General features: G+C 36.1%; 2 protein-coding genes across 4 annotated transcripts in view; both read right to left on the reverse strand.

The window, feature by feature from the left end:
• LOC117153858 (uncharacterized) overlaps window positions 1-1,140 on the reverse strand; it is a 35,889-nt gene extending 34,749 nt beyond the window's left edge. The window contains exon 1 of one of the 3 annotated variants that reach the window (XM_033328312.2): window positions 861-1,140. The gene's annotated coding sequence lies outside the window, so the exon portion shown is untranslated. Of the gene's footprint in view, window positions 1-18 lie in introns of all 3 variants that reach the window. The other 2 variants (XM_033328309.2, XM_033328313.2) reach the window with 2 other exon arrangements.
• Window positions 1,141-2,448: 1,308 nt separating this feature from the next.
• Window positions 2,449-22,738, reverse strand: part of LOC117153819 (uncharacterized) — a 33,174-nt gene continuing 12,884 nt past the window's right edge. The window contains exon 2 of the mRNA XM_033328215.2: window positions 2,449-8,330. Coding sequence (XP_033184106.2) covers window positions 8,114-8,330 — 217 coding nt within the window. The 3' untranslated portion in view covers window positions 2,449-8,113. The remainder of the gene's footprint in view (window positions 8,331-22,738) is intronic.

Below are 22,738 nucleotides of genomic sequence, written 5' to 3' on the forward strand. Positions count from 1 at the left end.
CAAAATATCATAGCTTACACAAAGAAAACTGTAGTTTATTTATATGCCATCTTTATCTTGTTTTGCCAACGAAGACTTCGTATTTTGCGTAAAGTTATAAGAGTTGTATCTCAGATATTATAGATTACCTTCTGTTATATATTTTTCACTTTATGCTGATGAATCCACTTGATATACACAATATGAAATGCACTTTAGAATAAATCGTGACATTTGTTTGACTCGAAAGTTACTTAATGACACTATCGAGGTATAACATTATTGGGCGACACGTTCATAACCTCACTTATTTCCTTCTTGACAATACGATTACGATAGTGAGTCGAAAATGCACAGGAATGAAAGAATGGCGATCTCAATAAGTGGAAATCTCGAATACATGTAATTAGTATTAAAATAGGGAAGAGCAAATAGAGAAGGCACATAAAATACTGCACACTAAAAAGAGTATAAAGTCACAGGGACGTGTCAGTCAACCCTGTTGTATATATGCCTTTTCCCGTCTTTCTCTCTCTGTTTCAAAGGGTACTCTTATTTTTACATTATGGCTGACGGTCACGAAAGCAATCCAATGAAGACAATATACTAATATTACTTAAAAAGAAGTTTTCACGGTACCGAAGTAAAATGAGAACACGACCCCGTGGTACGTAAGGCTAGTGACCTCTACCTCTTTGAAGTATGCGTTTATGTGTGCATGCATGTATTTCTGTGCGTACGTATAGTAAACCGACGTGCTTAGTCTGATTTACCTAGTATTATACGCGTGTTGAACGTCCGCGAATCAAATACTTATACACGATTGTATTTTCTGTTCGAAAGAACATCACGATATAGTTTAAGCCAACCATTGTACATACTGGTGTATTTGCGTCGCATTATGTAGCATTTCGTGCCGACTGCATCTTCGCGGATTTTTTTGTTCCGACCAATCAAACGCGTTTACACGTTTCTTTGACAGCGACGCCTTCCGTGGAACGTGAACACGATATTAAATTGTCACAGGACTCGATTCAAGTTAACGATACAATTTTCGCACAAAAAACACCGCAAACGATTCACACAGCAGAAAAATTCTACGTACTCGCGGCACACTATACTCGGACTATTTTTCGTTTGTGACCAAGCCGCGCGCGCGTGTTCCCAACAAAATGGCCGTTCTGCGATATAGTGTATATTCTTGTCATTCGCATTTTTTTGCTTCACACTTTTTTCTTTTATATTTAAATATCGTTGTTATTTGTAAATGTATTATGGTGAATACCGGGAAGTATTTTTGAAAATTTACCATTTAATCTATATTGAAACTAAAAACAATTTAAGACACTAGATAATCAATCTCTCCATAACACATGTGATAGTGGCGCCAATTTTAAATCTGATAAGATAGAATGCTTGTATGCACTTTGCTTTAGGAACGTTAATTTTAAAAGTTACTTATTTATTAGGAAAATATTATTTCAAAGTCGAAAAGGTATTCTAAATTATCATTAATCTTATTTGTTAAAATTAATTTATTCGCCCCGTTATTGTGAAACTATAAAAATACGTCGAAGACATATTTCGGCAGATTACGAATATTCATTATAAAATATATTGCTAGTTTTTATCGATACTGTATTTATTAAAATTTTTGTAATATCTGCTTCTATCACATATATGTAGCTTTCCCTAGATATGTATGTTCCAATACCTTTCATCGTTTTCTCTATTTAACTTATCTTAATATATTAATAGTTTCTTCGAAATATGGTTCATAAATATATTCATGCATTTATTAAAACGTTAAGATTAAAATTTGCAAAATCATTTTACATATTTTACATATAGTTGCGTAAAAAGGATATTATTATTTAAGCATTTCTGATATTTATAGATAAAAAGAGATGGTACGTTTTGTATTAAAAATAAGTTAAAACTTATTACTTGGTCAACTTGGTCAATTTAATTGGAAACATGTATATAAATAATGTCTAGTTGCAAGTGAAACAAATTTTATTTTTAGTAACAAATTATATCGTTACTTCTTGATATTATATTATTGACAAATATAGCAAATATGCATATTTTTGTCATATATATGTATATAGATATACAGGGTGGTTGGTAACTGGTGGTACAAGCGGAAAGAGGGTGATTCTACGCGAAAAAAGAAGTCGAAAATATAGAATAAACATTTTTTTTTTTTTTAATTTTTCCATCGAGACAACGATCTACAGTGAGATCCGTTATAACGAGACGCGATGAAGTGCAGGCGTACCGAGCGAAAATTCAAAGTCGATTTTCTCGAAAACAAAGCCTCGAACGAAAAATTTTTATTCTATATTTTCGACTTGTTTTTTCGCGTAGAATCACCCCCTTTCCGCTTGTATCACCAGTTACCAATCACCCTGTATATATACAGGTAGAAGGATTATGTGGATATATTTTCAAGTAACGTAAAAGATATTGTATTGGTCTTGTATATTTACAGGTTATTTATGATTTATAATCAATAATGTCGTACAATATATATATCAACAAAATAATATTTTAGTCGTTCTTATAAAGCTAATAAAATCTAAAGGCTAAACAGTCAAGGTTGATCTAAAAGTTGGCTTCTCTCTGTACCACGAACCTTTTGTTCATGGTTACCATCGTGTTTGCTACCTAACAATAAATAAACAAACAAGTATAAATCTATACATTCCACGTGCCACGTGGTAGTGAGGGTAGTGATGATAATTAGTATTGTAAACCACGATCGCAGTAAACACGATGTCGAGCAGTCTCGTTTCAGTCTCAATCTAAATGCTTTTTAATTACAATTAGGCTGTGGATTTTTCTATATTTTTGGGAAATTTGAAGTTCCAAAAATGCACATAATGCGCAAAATACGCAAAACCGAAAAAATAATCAAATCGTATTTGTTGCGATATACAGTAGATAAAAGATATCTCTGTCTAGGTTCGATCTTTTAAATTATAGTCATAAAAATACGAATTTGTATAAATCACCGCACTCTAATTCTAATAGTTTGAATAAAAATATTCAAGATAGTTTCACATGACAAGGAATAAAGATCTTCCACGTATAGTTTAAGAAGTTTTCGATTTTCGAGAGTTTTTAATTTCCACTGGAAAAGATACTTTTACGAAAGCTAAGAGCAAAATATTTTTCAACTAAAAAGTACAAACGTCGATAGGTTCCTTAGAAATGAAATTATTTTCCATTTTATTTTCTTCCTACAATAAAATATCTATTAGATTTTATCTGAACTCGGATAGAATCAATTAACCATTCTCTAAAGATTAAACTAATTTTCATTCGCCGAAACTTAGTTGCACGCAAATAAATAAAAAAATATTCGTAAATCTGTCGAATGATATTCATTAAATATACGTTACATTACTGGGTAATCGAATCGTTTCGATGCTTCCGCGAAGAAACAACTATGTATTGCACATTTTATCGAGTATGTTCTTTGCAAACTCGTTAAGAATCTAACATACGTATAACATATTGAATTATTTAACACGCTCGTTTGACTTTGCGTGATATAGCACATTTTCATCATCCATAAATCGTGGAAAGTAAGATTAACAAAACAGAATGATGTACGGCAACCTGTTAACTGCAGATCGGGAACATGTAATAATCGGACATCGAATGAATCATCTATTTTGGATACGCTCATTAATAGTATACAATTCCGTTTATGAAACCTTGTCCCGTGGAAATGTCGGCTTTTCCTCTTGTTATTCCAGTCGCAGCAGAGTTATTCGAATTCTTTTTGACAACGATCGACATTCTCGGTGTTTGCCGTTTTGATATTTGCGAACTCTCTCGCGGACTCTAACGGTTCAACGATATATCATTCGCGCGTTTGATTTGTTTCTTCATTTCTCATTTCTAATTAACGTTATCATTATTTGCGAAACGGATACGAAATAATTTCTTACGTGTTCAGACGAAATATTAACACAGCGTTACAAATGTAGAACGTTTGAAAGTTCAACACACGAATGTTGTATAATTTCTGTTTAAACGGATTTGAATAATCTCATTATAGCGAATATACCTTGTCAGGTTCAAGGCAAAGTAGAAGTGACGTAGTGGCAATCGATTTTTACTATAGATATATACTCGCTGGCTATACCGTACATTACGATAGCTTAAATTACAAATTATAATCCTAATTTTGATATTCGTCCTCCGTATAAGAGAGCAATTTGATTCGGTACAGTAATTAGATAATTTTGTCGAAGTATAGTCGTGTACACATTATGCTTTATAATATCGCAGGGAATCGTCGTTGAACGCGCCACAATTTGCCCGGTTAGCATTTTATCTGAAATATCGTAAATAAAGCAACAAATTCGCAGGTACTGTTACGCCAAAGTTTGCTTAGTTAATATTTCATCCGACTACCAGCGAGTTAAATTATTACCAACCATTTTATGGCTACTCTCTGAGGTATAATCAGAAAATATATCGTATATTCTACTGGATTATAGATCGCAAAGCGTCGACAAATACCGAGAAATATTTAAGGGGTCGTTTTTCGTGCATGCATAGGTACACTGAATCGCGGATATTTTATTACACGATACATCTGCGTGCCCTATGTGTACGTTATGTAAAATATTTTCTCTACCTAAATCGTCTACCTATATACGCTTCTTTCGTGCTTTCTGTTCACCGAAATACATTATCGTTTTCCTTTTTATCTATCGAATAGCACCTGTTTCCGTCATTTCAGACGCGCATACTTAGTCATTTCTTTCCTTTTCCTTATAATTTTTTGATACCTAGTCGTGATTGTAAATAACGTGTTAAACGGCTTAATGTCTTGTTTGTTGGAGTCGAGTTTACACACAGAAGTAAAACAAACAAAGCATATACATGTACGAACGTTAATTCTTTCGAGCAAAATGTGATTATACTTTGAGATAACAACGTGGTCGATAATTACAGGTACTTGCAATCTATACGAAAAGACGATTTGCTTGCAGGAACGCAAGATATTCGTAGAAGATTTACTATAATGCTTCAACTTGAAACTTTTAACGCGAAAAATAGGAAAGCGTCGGATACATATTTATTAAATGACAATTAGGTAAGATATGTTTCCGCGTTTAGTTCGTTAATACGATGCAAGATTGTATCTCCTTTTAATGTTTGTAGGTAATGAATAACGTCTTTTTCTTTTTACTTCTATCATGGTCGGATTCAACTCGTTTCTATTCGCAATTTGGATCTCATAAATTTCAATGTTAATCTATCATCGATTTCTAAATATATTTTGTGATCAAGAAATAGTAAATAGGATTATAATTATCGGTCCCTTAAAGAATAATCATATTCTGTCGTTAATTCGAAATCGTCACACAGATTTCTATGACTAACAATGTCTCATGTCTGCGTTTACTCGATCGATATTCATTATCCTTCGTCTTTTCATCTTCCACTTTAACGGTATTTAATTTATGCGTAAATAAATTGTTATCAAGAATATTCCAACGAACTAGTTCACGGGACAATTTAAACCTTAACGGATGTAGGCTATAAAAAATTGATTTGACCTAATTAGTTGTAGCTATATTAAGTTCTTCGTGGCCAGCGATACGAAAGCGCTGGCTTTATTGATTTTTAAGACCGATACTTTCCAAATGATCCCCTTCATCATCCGTTATCTTCGTGTTTTAAATAAATATGCATGCTGCACGAATTAATATTTCTCGATCGATTCTTCGCTCAAATTCTTTCGTAATATTCCTGTTTGCATAGCCAAGATTATCTATGCGGCATATTAATGCCTCTCATTAATTTGCATAAATGCTAGCGGCAAGATCAACATGTTTTACTTGTTGCATGTAAATTCGACTTAGATACAGGATGAAAACGTTCGTTCGTATCGTGTTAGTGTCTCCGTTGATAGGATCGTGAGAAGAGTTCACGATCGCCGTGACGATCCATGCGAAATGATCGAATTAAAAACTATTGCACGTTTCGTCGCTTATGCATATCTTATGTATTATCGCCTACTACTTTGCTCGACAAAATAGTCATTTATAGTACGAAATAATTACAACAATGGTCGAGTAACAACAATATCAAAATCAACCGTCGAATCGGTGAGAAACAGCGAAACGAAACGCAGAACTTAATTTCGGGCGAAACGATCCACCGGATACAGTTCGGTAACCCTCTATAACGTCGTATGATATTCAAGTTACATACAGCTATATACATATACGTACATAGGTATCTATATATTTAGTGTCCTATTTTATTTACTCGTCGAGACATCGTATTATATCGTCGTTCTCATTGCACCGCCGTCAAATAATTGATTCATTGTTTAATATTAATTCCGAATTCTCGGTTCAAGACGGCACACTATAATTTCTCTGCCAATATACATACGTATTATAGATCGTAAATTTCCGATTAATTATAGAGGGTGAAAGACGATTTTCGCGTAGATTACGTAATCGTTACGTTGCTTTCGACGACAAGATATAATTCTGGCTATGTAACGATGTTTCTCACGCGGAGATTAACCGATTAAAATGTTAAAACAATAACCAATGTCATTGTCACTGACTCGTTGACTAATTAGGCGATTAATAAGTCAAATGAGAATTTAAATCAAACGATGTTCGAACGTAGCCGTAATATTTAGATCGCACGAGTAAAAGGGTTATACGAATGAACGTGAAATTATTCGAAACGAAACAACGAACTCACTGTGTTTTAAAGACAACGCGTATCTTTATACAGCTTTGCCTATAGATACGTATCGTACAGTTCCATCAGAATTCTACGAAATTACATTCATTTATGATACATTGCACTTATTCCTTACACATCACGATAAACACGCAAATTTTATTTACATTCTGTTTCCGGTATTCGCGCTCGTATTTCTATTCGAATTTTAATATCCTATCGCTTAGCGGTTAAATATCTTTTGCTATTCGCTACAATGGATCGATCTATTTCTTCTAAAGGAACGAACGAGTCATACAACCGTTTTACTATTTCACGAGGACAGAAATCGAGCCTTCGAGCCCAATCCGATACTGCGAATCGAAAAGCGTTATCCATCTTTCGTAAAAGGGAATCACAAAGAACGATCTTTCGCATGTCAGGTGCGTGACAGTTTGTAACAAGCGAATTTCTCTCTTAAGAATTAATGAAACAAATTTGAAGGTATCTACGATATGAAAACTTTCGTCTCGTCACGGCGTTCGCGTATTGCACTGTCGCTCTGGTTAGTTACTACGTACTCGTCCGTCTAAAGTACGATGAACTTGAAAGAAGTACGATTGACGAGAGAACTTGTATTTTCTACCGCGTTTCGTGCGTTTAGAAGCTGTTACTCCCTCCTTCGCACGTCGATCAACGAAACTGTATTTTCAAATATTAACAAGAACGAACGTTCTATAAATAACAGAAGAATCGTTGATTATTGCGTGCAGATCGTTGAACAAATATTTTCCGTCGCCTACGATCGGTCGACGAAGCGACGAATCTTCGCTACGAACGGAAAAATTCTCTACGAAACGAAATTCTATCGACACGACTTGACACGACCAACACAATTAACAACTACCATAGGGATATACCGGTCGAATTGAATCCGAAACAAGCATTGCATTTCTATCGTCAAATGAAAGAAGGAGGGTGTTTCGGCAGAAAGAATCGGAAACACCACGAAAACGATCACACAAGCAAAAGGTCTCTACAAACGGACTCACGACAGAGAGGGAGAGATAGAGAAAGGCTCTCTATGGAGAGGAAATCACGATGAGTGCAGCGGCTCTCTGACGCGATACAAGGGAAATCTGTGCAGCAATGATGATCAAAGCGAAGGTCTTTGAAGAGGAGTATCACGGTGAATAGGTTGACGAGGATGTTCAACGTCTGTAGGAACGCCGATCGGCCACGTGAAACGTTCTTCCTGTATTTCCGTGTGGGTTTGATGGATCTTCTTTTTCTTCTCTGGCTCGATTTTCGAGAACCGGTAAAGGGATCTCGCGGATGCGTTTCTTCGCTAGCGAGAAGATTCCTCTCTTTTCTTTTACTAGGACTATTCGACTTGCGGTCAGGGTCAAGGTCACAGTGGTCAGGACGCTAAAGTAGTCCTATGCCAGGAGGGGTGTTGATGTTGGTGCTGGTGCTGATGTTGTTGCTGGTGCTGGTGATTGTGGTGTTGATGTTGACTCTGACGTTGCTGTTGATTCTGATTCTGTTGCTGATGATTGTGGTGTTGGTGTTGGTGTTGATGCTGATGATGCTGTGGTTGCTGCTGGTATTGTTGTTGCTGCTGCGGCCTCTTCTGGCTGTGAACCAAAAACAGGACGTACGATTACTTTCACAATGTCGAGTGAATTCTTGCATGGGTATTCGCAACACGTGGGCGTTTGATGACCGTGATTCGACTTGCGACTATTTACCGGCAATGAGCTATGTATGCGCCAGTCCGAGCGAAAATACCGTTTTAATTACGTAATGTTACGAAAACTGGTCGTAGGCGGTTACTTTATGATCGTTACTTTTTTTCTGCCCCGCGTGGTACGCGTTTCGATGACAATAAAAATGTAGACACAACTTTTTTCCCAGCGGAACAGAGAGTAATCGACTTACGGTAATTTGGTAGGTTGGTAGATGTTCGAACGGGAGCAGTAATTCGTGGACGATCAAGGCGTAAAATCGTTAAAAAAATCATTCTGGAATATTTTCATATCATAGATTACATCGTATAAAAATAATAAAAATGTAGTTGTTGTACGAACGGTTGACGCATATGATCTAGTCATTAAAATGCAACGGACAAAAAGTTAGCCGACTGGTCTTGACGTACGAAGATACTCTGATAAATTATGAAAAACATGGTTCTTTTACATAATTCATTATAAGCGCTCCATTCATTATGTAGAGGATACAAGACTATCGTCGGTGGATATAGAACTCGTTAAGTATTATAGAGGATTGACATTATGTTCATGCGAATGAAGACTAAATTGGTAATTATTCGTAAATATAATTCGTAAATAAAATGAAAAATAGAATAAAGAAAATACAAAATTATCTTCTTGCTGTACGTTCATTGTATTGGTCGTTATGCAACTGATTAAAAAAACGAAACATCGGTATACGATAGACGAAGCTTAACATCGATCTAAGTCTAAATGTCATTACATGACGTATCTTTTTGCTGCAAATTATTCATTTATTGACCACTCTGACAGACGTTGTAAATGTAATTTCTAATTCTAATGAATTTTTTTGGAAAAGATATTTCGCAATTTCTTCCTACTGGAATGTCAAAGCGTTATCAAATCTTACGTGAATTAGAAACTTGAATCGTGCGTAAATGTACTTTGTACTTCTATAGGTATACCTCGTTTGAAGAAGTAAAGTGAAAGGAGCACTAAATACCATAAAGATACCGGCTTGAGTTATCGATGATTAATAATATGGTTACGTGTCAGAAAAATTCATCCATCGTATTAGCCTCGTTCAGTACTAAGTAACAAATGTTGTTAGCGCATTATCGTCTAATCGATGCACTTGCAAAAAATCCAGCCATAGAGCGCTCGATTGTGCAAGATCGTTCTCCTCGATTTTTCCCAACTACACTTTGGAAACATAGTTTTTCGAAGAAGGTTCAATTGCTAGAGTCACGATATTTTTATATCGATGATAATTCCCAATAATTTATCGTCGTTTTCTCGTACACGTTTTTATCAACCTATTATTAAATTTCTTTCTCCAACTTATTAAATTTCTCGAGCTGTAACAAAGCATTCGCCTGGTGCTTCTAAATGTACAACACGTTCTTTCGTAATACGCAGTCACCGGTAACTTGTACGTATTATGTGACAGACAGAACTCTTGGACGAAACAATTCTAGTAAAGTATAGTCTCGAGGCGAATCTCCGCAACAAATAGTCACGTCGCGTGTAGAAAATGTCGAATACAGCGGAGCGTGACTGTAAGCGTGTAAGCACATTTTTTTTTTTCATCGACCCTGAACGAATTCTACTGTAACAGCTTCTATTATCACGGCCATTGCTCGAGCCCGCGTACGATGGATCGTGTGAAGCACGAACTTGTAAAATTATCGATGCACGAGCACATCCAACGCGACGATACAGGAGAAGGTTTCAAGGTTTAACCAATAAAAATGTCTTGAAAGATTTTGGGCACGTATAACGATCCATACGTTTAAACGCAATTATTGGGAGAAAATAATCTTTCCTGGTTGCTAGTAGGCTACAAATAGCTAGAGCTATTCTTGTGCAATAAAAAAGGTCGACGTATTATCTTATAAATCTCTTAGATTTCTTTAACGCGTAAGAGAAATTTAAGAGACTTCTTTATAAACGATGGCTAGAGCCCGAATGTTTAGGCAAATTCATATAGTTTCATCGATGCAATTATAAAACGAAATCCAGGCCAGAAAGTTGCTTTTACTTATTAAGTATTACGCTTGAGCATTACATTTTTGCCCTTCTGCTTTTATATATTCTCACATTCAAAAAAAAAAAAAAAAAAAAATCTGCAAAATGTCTAAGCGCGTTAAATAGCACGACGATTGTTTTTTACATTCGAAAGTTGATACAATAAAAAAGAAGTATTCGAAACATTGACCTCAAATTTATATATGGTAATGCACTGTGAAACTTTTGCATATATTCATCGCGTTAAAATTTCAAATGACACACATTTTTTATAGCAAACGGAACTTTAGTTGTGGGGCAATTTACGGAGTCATAAAAAGCATATAACCTTCGGCTATATGATAAAAACAATAATGACACGTTATTATTATAAGAGCAAATACATCATTCTAAATACATTTTTCAAATTAAACGTGTAATTTCTACAAGTTATTGTTATTGCGTTTACCAATATGCGCATTTGCGATTTCTGATTGACAGTGGAAAATTTTATGTTTTCTTAAATTTACGTTCGTCCAGAAATATCGTATAGTACAAGTTTGACATTATGTAATCTCGAGTGAGGTTGGTTATAAAATGATGTATTATTAAGAAAAGGTCATGCTTTTTTGATTGCACGGTTTCGCTATGTTGAACTACAGGCCAAGTGAAATATCACGTTATATACGCAAGCCGATGATTAAATAAGTACGAAGTTTATGCCTTAATAAAATTACAAATTGTTGCGATAAAATTTCAGATTACTCATTCTCCGAGTTTACATTGTTCCTAAAAATGTATATTTACAACGTTCCGTACGATATACATACTTGATATAATTATCTTACGAGAAAGTTGTGATATCCTACTTTCTCGAACCGAACGTGAGAATTTTTTCGAATTCGCGTTCGTGATTCACAATAATTTTTATCGTGTTATTTTGCATCGGTTAACAATGATGGCAGACGCGAATGTGTTGGCACGTTTTTGTAACCTTTGAAGAATTTATATCAGAGCACTATACGTTATCGATTTCAAGCATAATCGCGACAAATCTGAATCAGATTGTATTAGTGGCCTAGTGGCCATTTCGAATATTTATTACCAACTAATACGGTTACTTTTAATACGCATATCCTAGAGGCAAAACAGGTCGCAAACTGTGCTTGTACTTTCATGCTTAATTCATATACATATATGAATGAAATCATATTTTTATCAGTTCAAATTGTGCAGATAAAAGTTAAAACTGAAATAATTTCAAGCGTTCGTTATTATCTTATCTTGTAATACATAGGTAATGTATGTAAATAAAAATTGCGACATATGCAAAAATGAATTGCCCTATGCAAAGAATATGTCAGATATGTAATGGACGCGCTGTCTGTTCTCCTCTTAAATAAATACATTTGCATAAATATCTGCCGCTTCACGGTGACATTTAAGACGTTAAAAGTTTCACCGATTAAGATATACGTACTATCATTTGAGAAAAACACGATTTTAATTTTCAATGTTATAGCTCTGGTTATGGAAGCGTTTCCATTTTCCGATAACATCGTTCTACGAACAGTAACGAATAATAATCATCCGAATTAACCGTTTGGCAGACCATCGATCCTGAATAATTCAATTAAAATGAAAAGGAAACCGAAGCCGGTGTCTGCACTTACGTTTACCAACGTCATAAAACGACGATGAAAGACTGGAACGGTGCAGGGAATGCACGTCGTTGGATTTAACATTCGATACACGAGACGATGAGTCGGAAACGCGCACGTTATAACAATAATACCCGGTCAGGCTTCACGAGGGCCATAATATCGACGAAAGCGAGATTATTTCGGCGAGACGTAATTTCATCGAAATGCAAATTAACCCTGCGGCACTGCAATAGCCGATAATTACATCGGTCGACGATTTGAAGGTTTCGACTGCTATTTTCTTTCTTCTTTTTTATTCGTATGGCTCTTTTATTTGTTTCCACTGTATATCGTACATAACGAGACAGAAATTCATTCGGATAGCAATTAAACCTGCTCGTCCTTTTTCCCGGTACCAAACCACTGATTTTGTTATCCCGTCGAACGTTTCGTTCCTGCTAATCGAATTACGTATTTTGCACATCGCGAGACGGAGGTGTCGCGTCCAACGAAGAAAATAACGTAACGAGAATCGTGCGCTTTTTTCCCATGAGATCATGCTCGACATGAGTTTTAATTGAAACAAGGACAAGGTTTCGTCGCAATTTCTCGAGTTTCGCGTGGAATAACGCGCTGAGATTTGTCGTATTAACGAATAATTAAAGAGAAATTTGCTGCAGCAACCGATTGTCAAACGTACGGCGAATAACTTTTTTCAAATTGAACCAAACGACCAGTTCTTTTTTTCTTTTTTTTCTTTTTTTTCTATTTTTTTCTTTTTTTTTTTTTGAGAAGTTTGTACAATTAGTTTGCTAGACGACGTGTAAAAAAGATTTTGGAGAAAGTACAACTTTTTATATGTGTGCCTGTAATGAACATTTAAACAACACATTTTAAAGATTCGAGGCATGTACATGCTGAAAAATTTATAAAGATCGGTTGGTGCAGAAACAAGCGACAAGCGTCGAAAGATATACGAACCTTGAAATTTTCAGCCGAAAATCGCGAAAAAACTGATTTCAACGAAATTTTCAGCATGTATATAACCGGCATAAATCTTCAAAACATGTCAATGGAATAAATTTTCACTACAGGCTCAGATAAAAAAGAGCTATAAAAAGTGACCTTCGCCATTTTCTTCGCGATTCCGACTAATTGCTATTTCATCATCGTCATCTAGTACGGTAATCCTTTTATCTTCGTAAGAAGACTCAAGCCGTCTGCTTTAATTTTAAGAAAGTTATGCTAGTTTGAAGAGTGTCGGTATATTTACGATAACAACTGTCCGTATCTACTCCTCGTAGGTTCAATTTATTCATGTGACAACGTATCAGATTAGAGATACTAATTTGGTACTGATTAGAGGCAATGACGTTCGCGGTTGCTGCTGATTTATTAATTGAACCGTTCGCTCGCAAAAAAGTGGTTAACAGCATACGACAAAAAGAAAAGAAAATTAACAAAAATCTTATAACGTACGCATCAAATGATTTAACGCTAAATTTTGAGAAATTTCCAAAAGTGTAGTTAACCGTTTTAGCCTGTGAACGAATCAATCTCTACAGTCCATTAATATTCATTATATTATGAATTATTCTTAACGAGCATTAATTACTGTTTAATACAAACAGAGATTTAAGAACGATACATATTGATGGCATTATAAATATGAATATCTGGTAAGTTGATTAACTTTAGATTTTCCAGATATCGATAATAGTTTCGATAGTATTAGGAAAACAGCTACTGTAAAATAATAAAGGACGAACGATGTTGTTAAAATTGTTAAGTTTTTAAATTCGTTGGTAGAGCCGAAGGTTTCTTAGATAATTTGAACAATGCGGGTTCGACATACTATCACGTAATGTAAAACATCTAGGAATATGTTTAAATGCATCCGAAACCATTTTATGTTTATGATAACGCGAACATAAAATTATTTCATTTCTGGCAAGAACGATAACGCGAATATTCGATACGCTATTTTAAACCTAAAGATATTTTTTAGGTCAATACCGAATGACGCAATAATTTTTCACGTATACTTTTTACGTAACATGTGTATAATCTGATAATATTTAGTACCTAATTAAACGAAATTATGTGTAACGATTACTCATGAATTATATACCAGAATCCTTAAGCAATTCTTACGTATTCGAATAAGGGTATCATTCGGTTTTAAAATCGTTCTTTCTTTGTAACACTCGGCTGTTACGGATCCTACGGATTGGTACTAATTAACGAGCATATTCATTTTAAAAGTATCTTTTCACGTATAACGTTAAAACCTTGTCTTATACGGACAAATACAGGATTCTACTCGCTATAGAAAATGCGAATACGAATCCTATGGATCGGTATTAATTAACGAGAAGAACTTGCATCTCTGGCAGCGAATCTTCCGAATGAAAAATATCTTTTCACGTATAGCACAAAGAATCTTCCCTTATTCGGCAAAATGCGGGATATTATTCGCTATAGTTTCAATCGGAAAGTTTTAATTAGATGAGAATTATCGTCGAAACCAAATAAGATTATACGCGATAATTAAATTTCCTTAGATGCGCGTAACTGCAGACTTAAGGTTAAGTCACGTTATTCTTGGTTCCAGAAATCTCATTAGCTTTAGACCGTCTAACTCTAGGCCTGAGCCGCGATAGATATACGATACTACGACATAGTACGGTTAAATTATTGATGGTACGCGACCATTGAGATATCGGTGTTTTTGCTTCATCGAAAACCAGATAACACAGTTCGAAAAGTTCTCTATGTTCGAGGCATATTTCATGTACACAATTCCCGTAAAGTTTCAAGGATCACGAAAACCTTTCGATTATGTATCGGGGCTGTTACCTTAAGCATCCTAATTGACTTAAAGTACAGGTTGCATGCAAATTGCATGTAAAAAGCGTATAAAGCCAGAAACGGTACGGTATAAAGTAAGAGCTTGTGCACTGCCTACCGACCGAAGATCGTCCGGTTTGGGAAACATAACGACGAATTACCCTCGATGTTGCTTAACCACGCGCCGCTCACGCTTGTCTCGCCACTCGTAACGAGTTTATAAAGCAACTAGATTTCTCGTGCCGAATGTGCTGCAAATGGAAGACGGAGTAACACGCAGAGTTGCATTACGTGTCACACGTGTGAAATATGCGCACGGTCGGTGATCAAATGAATTATCGTCTTTTTTTCTTTTCAGCGAATTATCAGCTTATTGTCTCCACCGCTTCGTACTTGCTTTTATATCGCTCTTTGAACGACTCTGTATTATTTTTAGACTGCGAAGTTTTATGTATTTGTGAGACTTTTTAAGATGTACATAATAGCCAAAGATACATGAAATATTCAAAGTATGGTATGGACTGCGAAGTTTCATGCATTTGTGAGACTTCTTAAGATGCACATAATAGCCAAAGATACATGAAATATTCAAAGTATGATATTTGTTACGATGTTTGATAGGTAAAACAAATTTCTGTCTAGGTTTCGTTATTTTAATCGTATTCGTAAAAACAAGAATTTCCACATGCTCAAGAAGTACCGCACGCTCTAATTATTTCCGATGGCTTGGAACGGTCTTCGTCGGTCTTTTGATGCATTTGCTGGTTACATTATTTTAAGAACGGATATCTAAATAAATCAAAATGTTTTTCCTTCGTCGTGTACTGGAATTTGCTTGTGTGCTCGTAATTGCTTCGCTATTAGTTAAGCTTCAACAGCTTCTAAAGCTCTACTTGTCTTCTTTATCGAACCGTGGTTCATTGGACTAAAACTTTGTAACTTCATGAAATAAGTTTATAAAATCATTTGAGAAACTATATATATCGTTTTATCGCCTGATGTTTTAGATCATAGGCGATTACAATAGCGTGTCTATTGTGAATTACATAGATGCATGCTGTTTTATATCGTAATATGATGTCTCAAGATAGGTAGCCTGTCCGACTAATTATAACCCTAACAGCTGCAAAAAAGCTTCGCAACGAACGTATCGACCTTTCTTCAAATCGAGCACAGCGATAATAATTTATGCAATCGAGTACACTATGATTCGAAACGCAAGTACAACCCGTATTCCCACTCTTTTTTCCGTTTCGATCGAGTATGTCAGTTGCAAAGTACGTATAATGAATTCTTGATCGAAGGATCGTCAGAATTCAGGGCGTTTTTGTCCTCGATCTCGAAGACTCCCTGTCGAGAGATTCGCTCGAAGAGAATTCGCCATCATAGAGATGTGCTCGTCGATATTTCTGCTGGATTTCTTGGTGGCTCGTTGGGATTTCGATGAATCAACGATCGGTCGATACTCATATTCGGTCGACTTTGAAGTGTCTGCTTTTTTTCAAACGAACATGGAAACGGCGGAAATAAAAAAGTCGTTCCGACAACTCTGTGTAAATGTATTTCGTTCGTATGATTTATTCTTTGCCTCGCGTGTTATTTAATTCCGCAACTGTAGCGCATGATTTATTCCACTATTTAACTTTTTACTCGTCTTCGATACGCCACGTTCAAGATGCAGTTAATTTCTTAGAATGCCGATGAAGACGTACATACTTCTTCGGCATTTTGGGTCAAGCATCGTTCGGCACCGGCTAATTAGTATATGATACACGTATATGTATAAATGGAGAAACTCAAACTTGCGTCATTTCGTAATCATTAGTTATAAACTTGATGGATCGTATTAAAAAGATACGTTAAAGAAATATGTGATTTCGAATGTTCCGAATGGAAGGCACTATAGCTAGAAAAGATCGTTTCCATCTATACCTTTCAGCGATTTAAGTAATTAAAAAGGAAAGACGTTCGAGAAGTTGAATAAAATTGCAATGGCAAATTCTAAATAGAAACGTGTTACGTGTACGCGTGATACTCGCGAATAACAGGAAGAAATTAGATTATGCTACGTTTATAGCATAATCGCTCAGTTTACATCGCTCATGCTTTTCCGAAGCTCATGCATATTCATAAAGGAAGCGAAATACAAGATCGCTCGCAGCAACTCAATCACTGAACGAGCACGACTAAATGAAAAATACACGTAATTATATTTAAGCTGTCGAAGCTGCTGTTACTTGGCACTCATAACATCATTTAGCACCTCGTATTAATCTTCCTCTGATCTATCAACGTATCCGAAGTACATTACGTTCGCGCAATTACCTCGAAGCGAGTAATTGTATTACTTAAGTCTATCATTTCGGTTTCTTCTTTTCGTCGGTCATCTCTTTTTTTTTCTTTTTTTTTTTTTGTCAGGTGAGATGGAAAAATAACGAGTATACTTTATTAACTGTCATCGAACGACGAGTTTTACGATCGAAGCATTCGTCGTTATTCGATTAAATGCGCTTCTCGTAAATGCGATAACATCGACCGTAATCTGCTTTGAAGACGTTTCCACATGATTTACGAACGTCAATTATGCGAAATAGGCAAAGAGTTTTATCAAGCCTTAACTAAAAATAGCAAAGTCGTTGGCTATCGAATCGAAAATCGAACGATGTCTGTATTAAGCGGAATAATCAATTGCAATGTCGAAAGGAGCGGTGGTCACGGCGGAAAATTAAAGAGCAGACCGCTGTGAATTCGAATACCTTTTGCTCAGCAGCTATGACTTTTCTGACAGCTAAAACGAGGAAATAACTGGTAAGCATTATTAACTGACGCCAAATGACAAGCCTTATGATCGAAGCATTATTCGTTATTCGCTATATTCGTCCCTTAAATTATTAAATACGATAGTAACGATTGTAGCAATCGATTCGCGAATGCCAATTATGTACATGAAATAGGAAAAGTATTTTATCACGTGCTAATTAAAAATAACGTAATCCTTGTTTTGCGTTTCAACGAGAACGATGACCTTATTTACGGGCTGATGCGAATTGCAATATCGAAAAAGTCGGCGGCAACGGTGAAAAATTAAAGAACAGACCACTATGAATCCATAGCCGGCGACACTTAGGAATAAAAGTGCCATCGTAAAAAAGGAGTGTTTCCTTAGTTTCGCGTGGGTGAAAATTTTTGAGTGCCGCGCTACTACGCCCGTCAGACGTACGGCTGTTAGTAGTAGCTCGAAGAGTACCGGTACTCCGGTCGTAACGACTCTTCGAAACGTGGAGGATCGATCGAGGTGCCGGTGGTCCGCACGTGCGCAGAACATCGCTCCTCTCTCCCTTTTTCGCTTCTAGATTTTCCCTTTCTTCCCTTATTACTTTCCTTTTCTCTATCTTTATCGCAATTCTCATTCCCCCTTGTTTTCCATCTTGCACTTTTCCATCTCCTTTTCTTTATCATTCTCCTAGTTTCATTTACCCTCTGCCTCTCGTTTTTCCACTATCCCTCCGTGTCATTACCTATTCCCTTTCACGCTGTCTCTTTCGTTCTCTGTCGGTCTCCTTCCACCGCGTTCTACATCGTATCAAGGTAAATCCACCCTCTGCTCGCCTCCACGTATATCACCACCCACGCACCTATGTGTACCAAGCAGTGGTACGCGCGTGCAAACGTGCACGCAAGTGCGTGTGCATGTAGAAAATTTAATGCACGAGCCGGTCTGGTTACGCGTATATGCGTACGTAGTACGTACAACCAGCTAGCGATGGGATCAAGCGTGACTTAAATTTTATCGACGTTATCCGGCCACTTTTGCTCTGTGATCAACTACACGCGTGCATTTACATGTATCTACCTTACGAATGTACACGCACGTGCACACAAGTATTATTAAATAGTAGCCCGTAAGTATTATTAAATACATCTACTCGTTGCATTTATTCAAAAACTTCAGTAAATTCCTTAACTTTGGCGCCGTTCACAGCCGCACAAATTTTGTATATTTTGCCCTTGGCAATGTTACTGTATAAATCGTAATATTTAATTTTTGCAAGATACATATCGCATTTACTAAAAAATTTAGTAATATACTTACGTTATGTACTTAACGTACATACGTTAGTTATACACATTACATTATTTATTTCAGTTATTTAGTCAAGTATTTCACGTGATATGCTACGTATGACGCGAATGAAATAAAGGTTCATCATAAAATAACTAAAAAATAAAAGTAGCCAAGAGTATACGATTTTTACGAAATGACATCAGGTGTCGTAATACTTACGACAGTGCACTCATCTACATAGTTGATGCGCATTACGCTGAGATGCGTATGTACAAAGCCAACTACTAAATGTTTTCACTGTGCCACGCTCGCAAATGCATAATATGCCGCGAACGCGAAATCGAATAACTCACGCGACACGTCTTTGCGCACGTGTCACCCGTTCGTCGACCCTCTTCCTGGAATACACGCGTGTACGCTTCTTTTTACGTCTGATTTTGGTAGAGAAAAAGAGACCGAGAGATTAAAAACCCTCTCGGGGTTGATGGCGTTGGATGGTAGTCGCACCACAGTACAGGCATTTGTATTTTCCAAATCATTTGACCTTCGTATGCACACATGTCTCTCGTGGACATTGAACCTTCTAGCTAGGTACTCCTGTCGTCCAGATATCATCGCGATAGGAGAATTTCATGGATTTTACAAATATTTTCGTCCGAACATCCGCACGAAGGGTTTGCTCGAAAAATTATTCGCAAGCTTCGCGAGTAACGAATCGATATTTGTAGGAATGCATCGACATTTTATGGGGTTGTTAACGTAGTTGATGCGCGTCGTAATAGCAGTAGCGAGGGAAAAATGATACTACAGCGATGTACCGTATAAATTGAAAGAATAAAAAACAAGGAACTAAAGCTGATTTCTCCAATTTGGCGAGTTTTCAATTTTAGAAATTCTATGTTTTCACAGTAGAAACGTTAAATGTTGACATATCTCTTATTTATGAAGAAAGTTGTTGAAAAATTTGACACGGTAGAAGAACGGAACAATGTCATAAATAATGAATTACAAATTTTTCTGAAAATAACAGGTAACTAACGGACCCGTTTCTCGTCAAAAGAGAGGGATACCGAGCGCGAAAAGCTTTATCAAATAAAACATCAAATGAATTCCATTCTTTATGAATTATAATAGAAGCGAAGTACACGATGCGTGAACGCAACACTATTAACGTAATTGGTGTAAAGGCATCTGTCGTTTCTGCTTCATAAAATGTAACACAATAGACTGTCAGAGTAATTAAGTTTTGTATCTAGAGCCTGAAGAATGGAACTAACATGATTAATAAAAATGTATATACTTCGCATTTCGTATCATAAAATCGCAATATTTAGCTTCGATATACCAGTGACCCCGTTTAAATAAATGATTATCCAGGTATTAAAAAAAAAAAAAAAGAGAAAAACGAAATACGATTTAAATGTTATTAATTTAACCTTCGTTGCCTTACTTAGCATTTAAAACACGTAGTCCTATATCATTCTGTATTTTTCCTATTTTTTCTCAATGTAAAACATCCTAATGCTAAAAGCAGGATTCAAGTTGTGTCGCGCAAACAGCCATTTATTCTTACAGAATTTAAGATCGTTGTTATGTAACATTTTCTTGTACGAAAATAAATAGATTCGCGCAGCCGTGACTTCGCATAAATTTACGAATTTTTCGCGCGTTTGTACGAATGAATCGACAATGCCGAGCGAATATCCGCTGTTCCGTTTCGTACGTGTCACGAACGAAAGGGAGGAAACATTGGTGAAAAGGGAGCCACGTGGCGATACTAGTGACACGTGCTTTGTTCGAACGTGGTCGTTCCTCGACCTTCATACCAATGTGTCAGAAGTGAAACAGGTCCAAAATTAACTTGATTCATGTTATTCGTGAATTCACGGCGATATTTCTTAAACAAACATCTTAAACGCTTATTTACTAGGTCTTCCAGAATACTTCTATCGTGTTTGTTATGCTACTTTGTATTTTTGAGAGTACATATTTCGTTTGTTAGCTTCTTAACATTATTTCTACGGCTAAGAAAATACTTTACATTCCTTTAAAAACGTCATTTCTTTCGCAATTTTAAGCCTGCCATATGAACCTAAAGATATTTTATCTGCAATCTCCTATCGTCATAATATCGCGAAAATTAAAAATCTATTTCAACGTTTTCCATCCGTAATAATCCCTTTTCCGTAGAATGCTTGCACTTTGTTATTGTGCTGCAACGTTATTTTTGCTTTTACCAAATACCGAATAAACATTAGCGAGATGAAAATTTCCTACCAGCATGAAAATATAAAGTGACGAATAGAGAGGTGAAAATAAATGGATGGAAATACGAGAGAAATTTCGCTGTATCTCGCAACGATACGATCAAATTTCATTTCAAACACGAAACTTTACGATTACTATACGTTTCCTATCCCGTAGAATGTATATCTCCGATATAAAATAATATGAAATATGAAATTTTACTCTGCCAGAGATAAAGTTGCTTTATCATTTTTCAAAGTGTACAATTCCAATATTTAATTTAATACTTTTGCCTTTGATATGGCATATTTCATGCAAGTTTAACATTTTTCACTGATATGCAACTTTTAGAAGTAAATCGTAATGAGTATTCGCGAAGCTGCTTCGATAGAATATGAAATTACTTGAGTAATGACTTAGGTCGATGCCAAGGGATTGTAATAAAACAATGCACGCACGCGCGTGTAATTTCTAGATCGATAAGTGTTCTTGAACGGTATATTACAGGTATTTAAAACCTGAGAAGTGGATTGGAGCATTGACCAGGGTCTATGAACTGAACGTGCTGAGCAGAATCCACCCACCTAACTGCAGGAACACATTGTCTATACAGCTAGTATATCATACGAACATCGATCCGTGAGAGCGGTCTCATGGCTCCCAGCAAAGTACAAATCTCTACGCCCTAAAACGACTGCCACGTGTTACACTGTGTTCTGTTTTTCCTCAGCCCTCTGTCGTTACAAATACCAGGAAATTTAATCCCATTCGAGGGATTAATCAATCGGGTTAATTCGAGGCAATCGTGTTAAGAAGTAGCGCAAACAAAAATTAATAAACTCGTGGATATCTGTGTAAATTGTAATTGTATATAACCATCTTGCTTGGAATATCAAAAGTAGAAAATTAAATTCGAATAATTTCACGAACATTTAAAACGAAAAGTTACATATGCGTACAGACTGTGGTGCTACTTTACAACTTTCCCATCTTGAGTCGCTTATTTTCTATTTACAATCGTTTAAGGAAATATTAGTTAGAGTTGTCAGTTAGATTTTTCCAAATAAAAAAAAAGAAAAGAAAAAAGAAAAAATAATAGAAATTAATCATATCGGAAGTTGCTATCGACTAGTAGTTGGAATTTTCTAGAGCCGCTTCACTCATTCTTCGCGGCAAGTATATTCCTGAGAACATCGATAATAATAAAACCACTCGAACGGTTGCAGCGGTTTAACGATAATGTAAAAGAATCAAGATCGAAGCTCGAACGGGGCGGATAAATTCATAATTTCTTAAAGCGGCCTAAGTGGCGGTTCCAGAAATAGATTCGAGCGTCCTGAATGCCAATGGCGTAATTAAAACTAGATCGTGCACTTTCTTGCGACCACTGACCGAGATTCGCGTTCACAGTCGCCCGCACCTTCTGTAATTCGAGTGTCTTCTTGTAATCCTCGTATGCTTTTAAACCAACTTCAGGTGTCCCCGCCCTCTGCTGTCCT

This window comes from Bombus vancouverensis, chromosome 3 (genome assembly GCF_051014615.1).
Source record: "Bombus vancouverensis nearcticus chromosome 3, iyBomVanc1_principal, whole genome shotgun sequence".
NCBI classification, from domain to species: domain Eukaryota; kingdom Metazoa; phylum Arthropoda; class Insecta; order Hymenoptera; family Apidae; genus Bombus; species Bombus vancouverensis.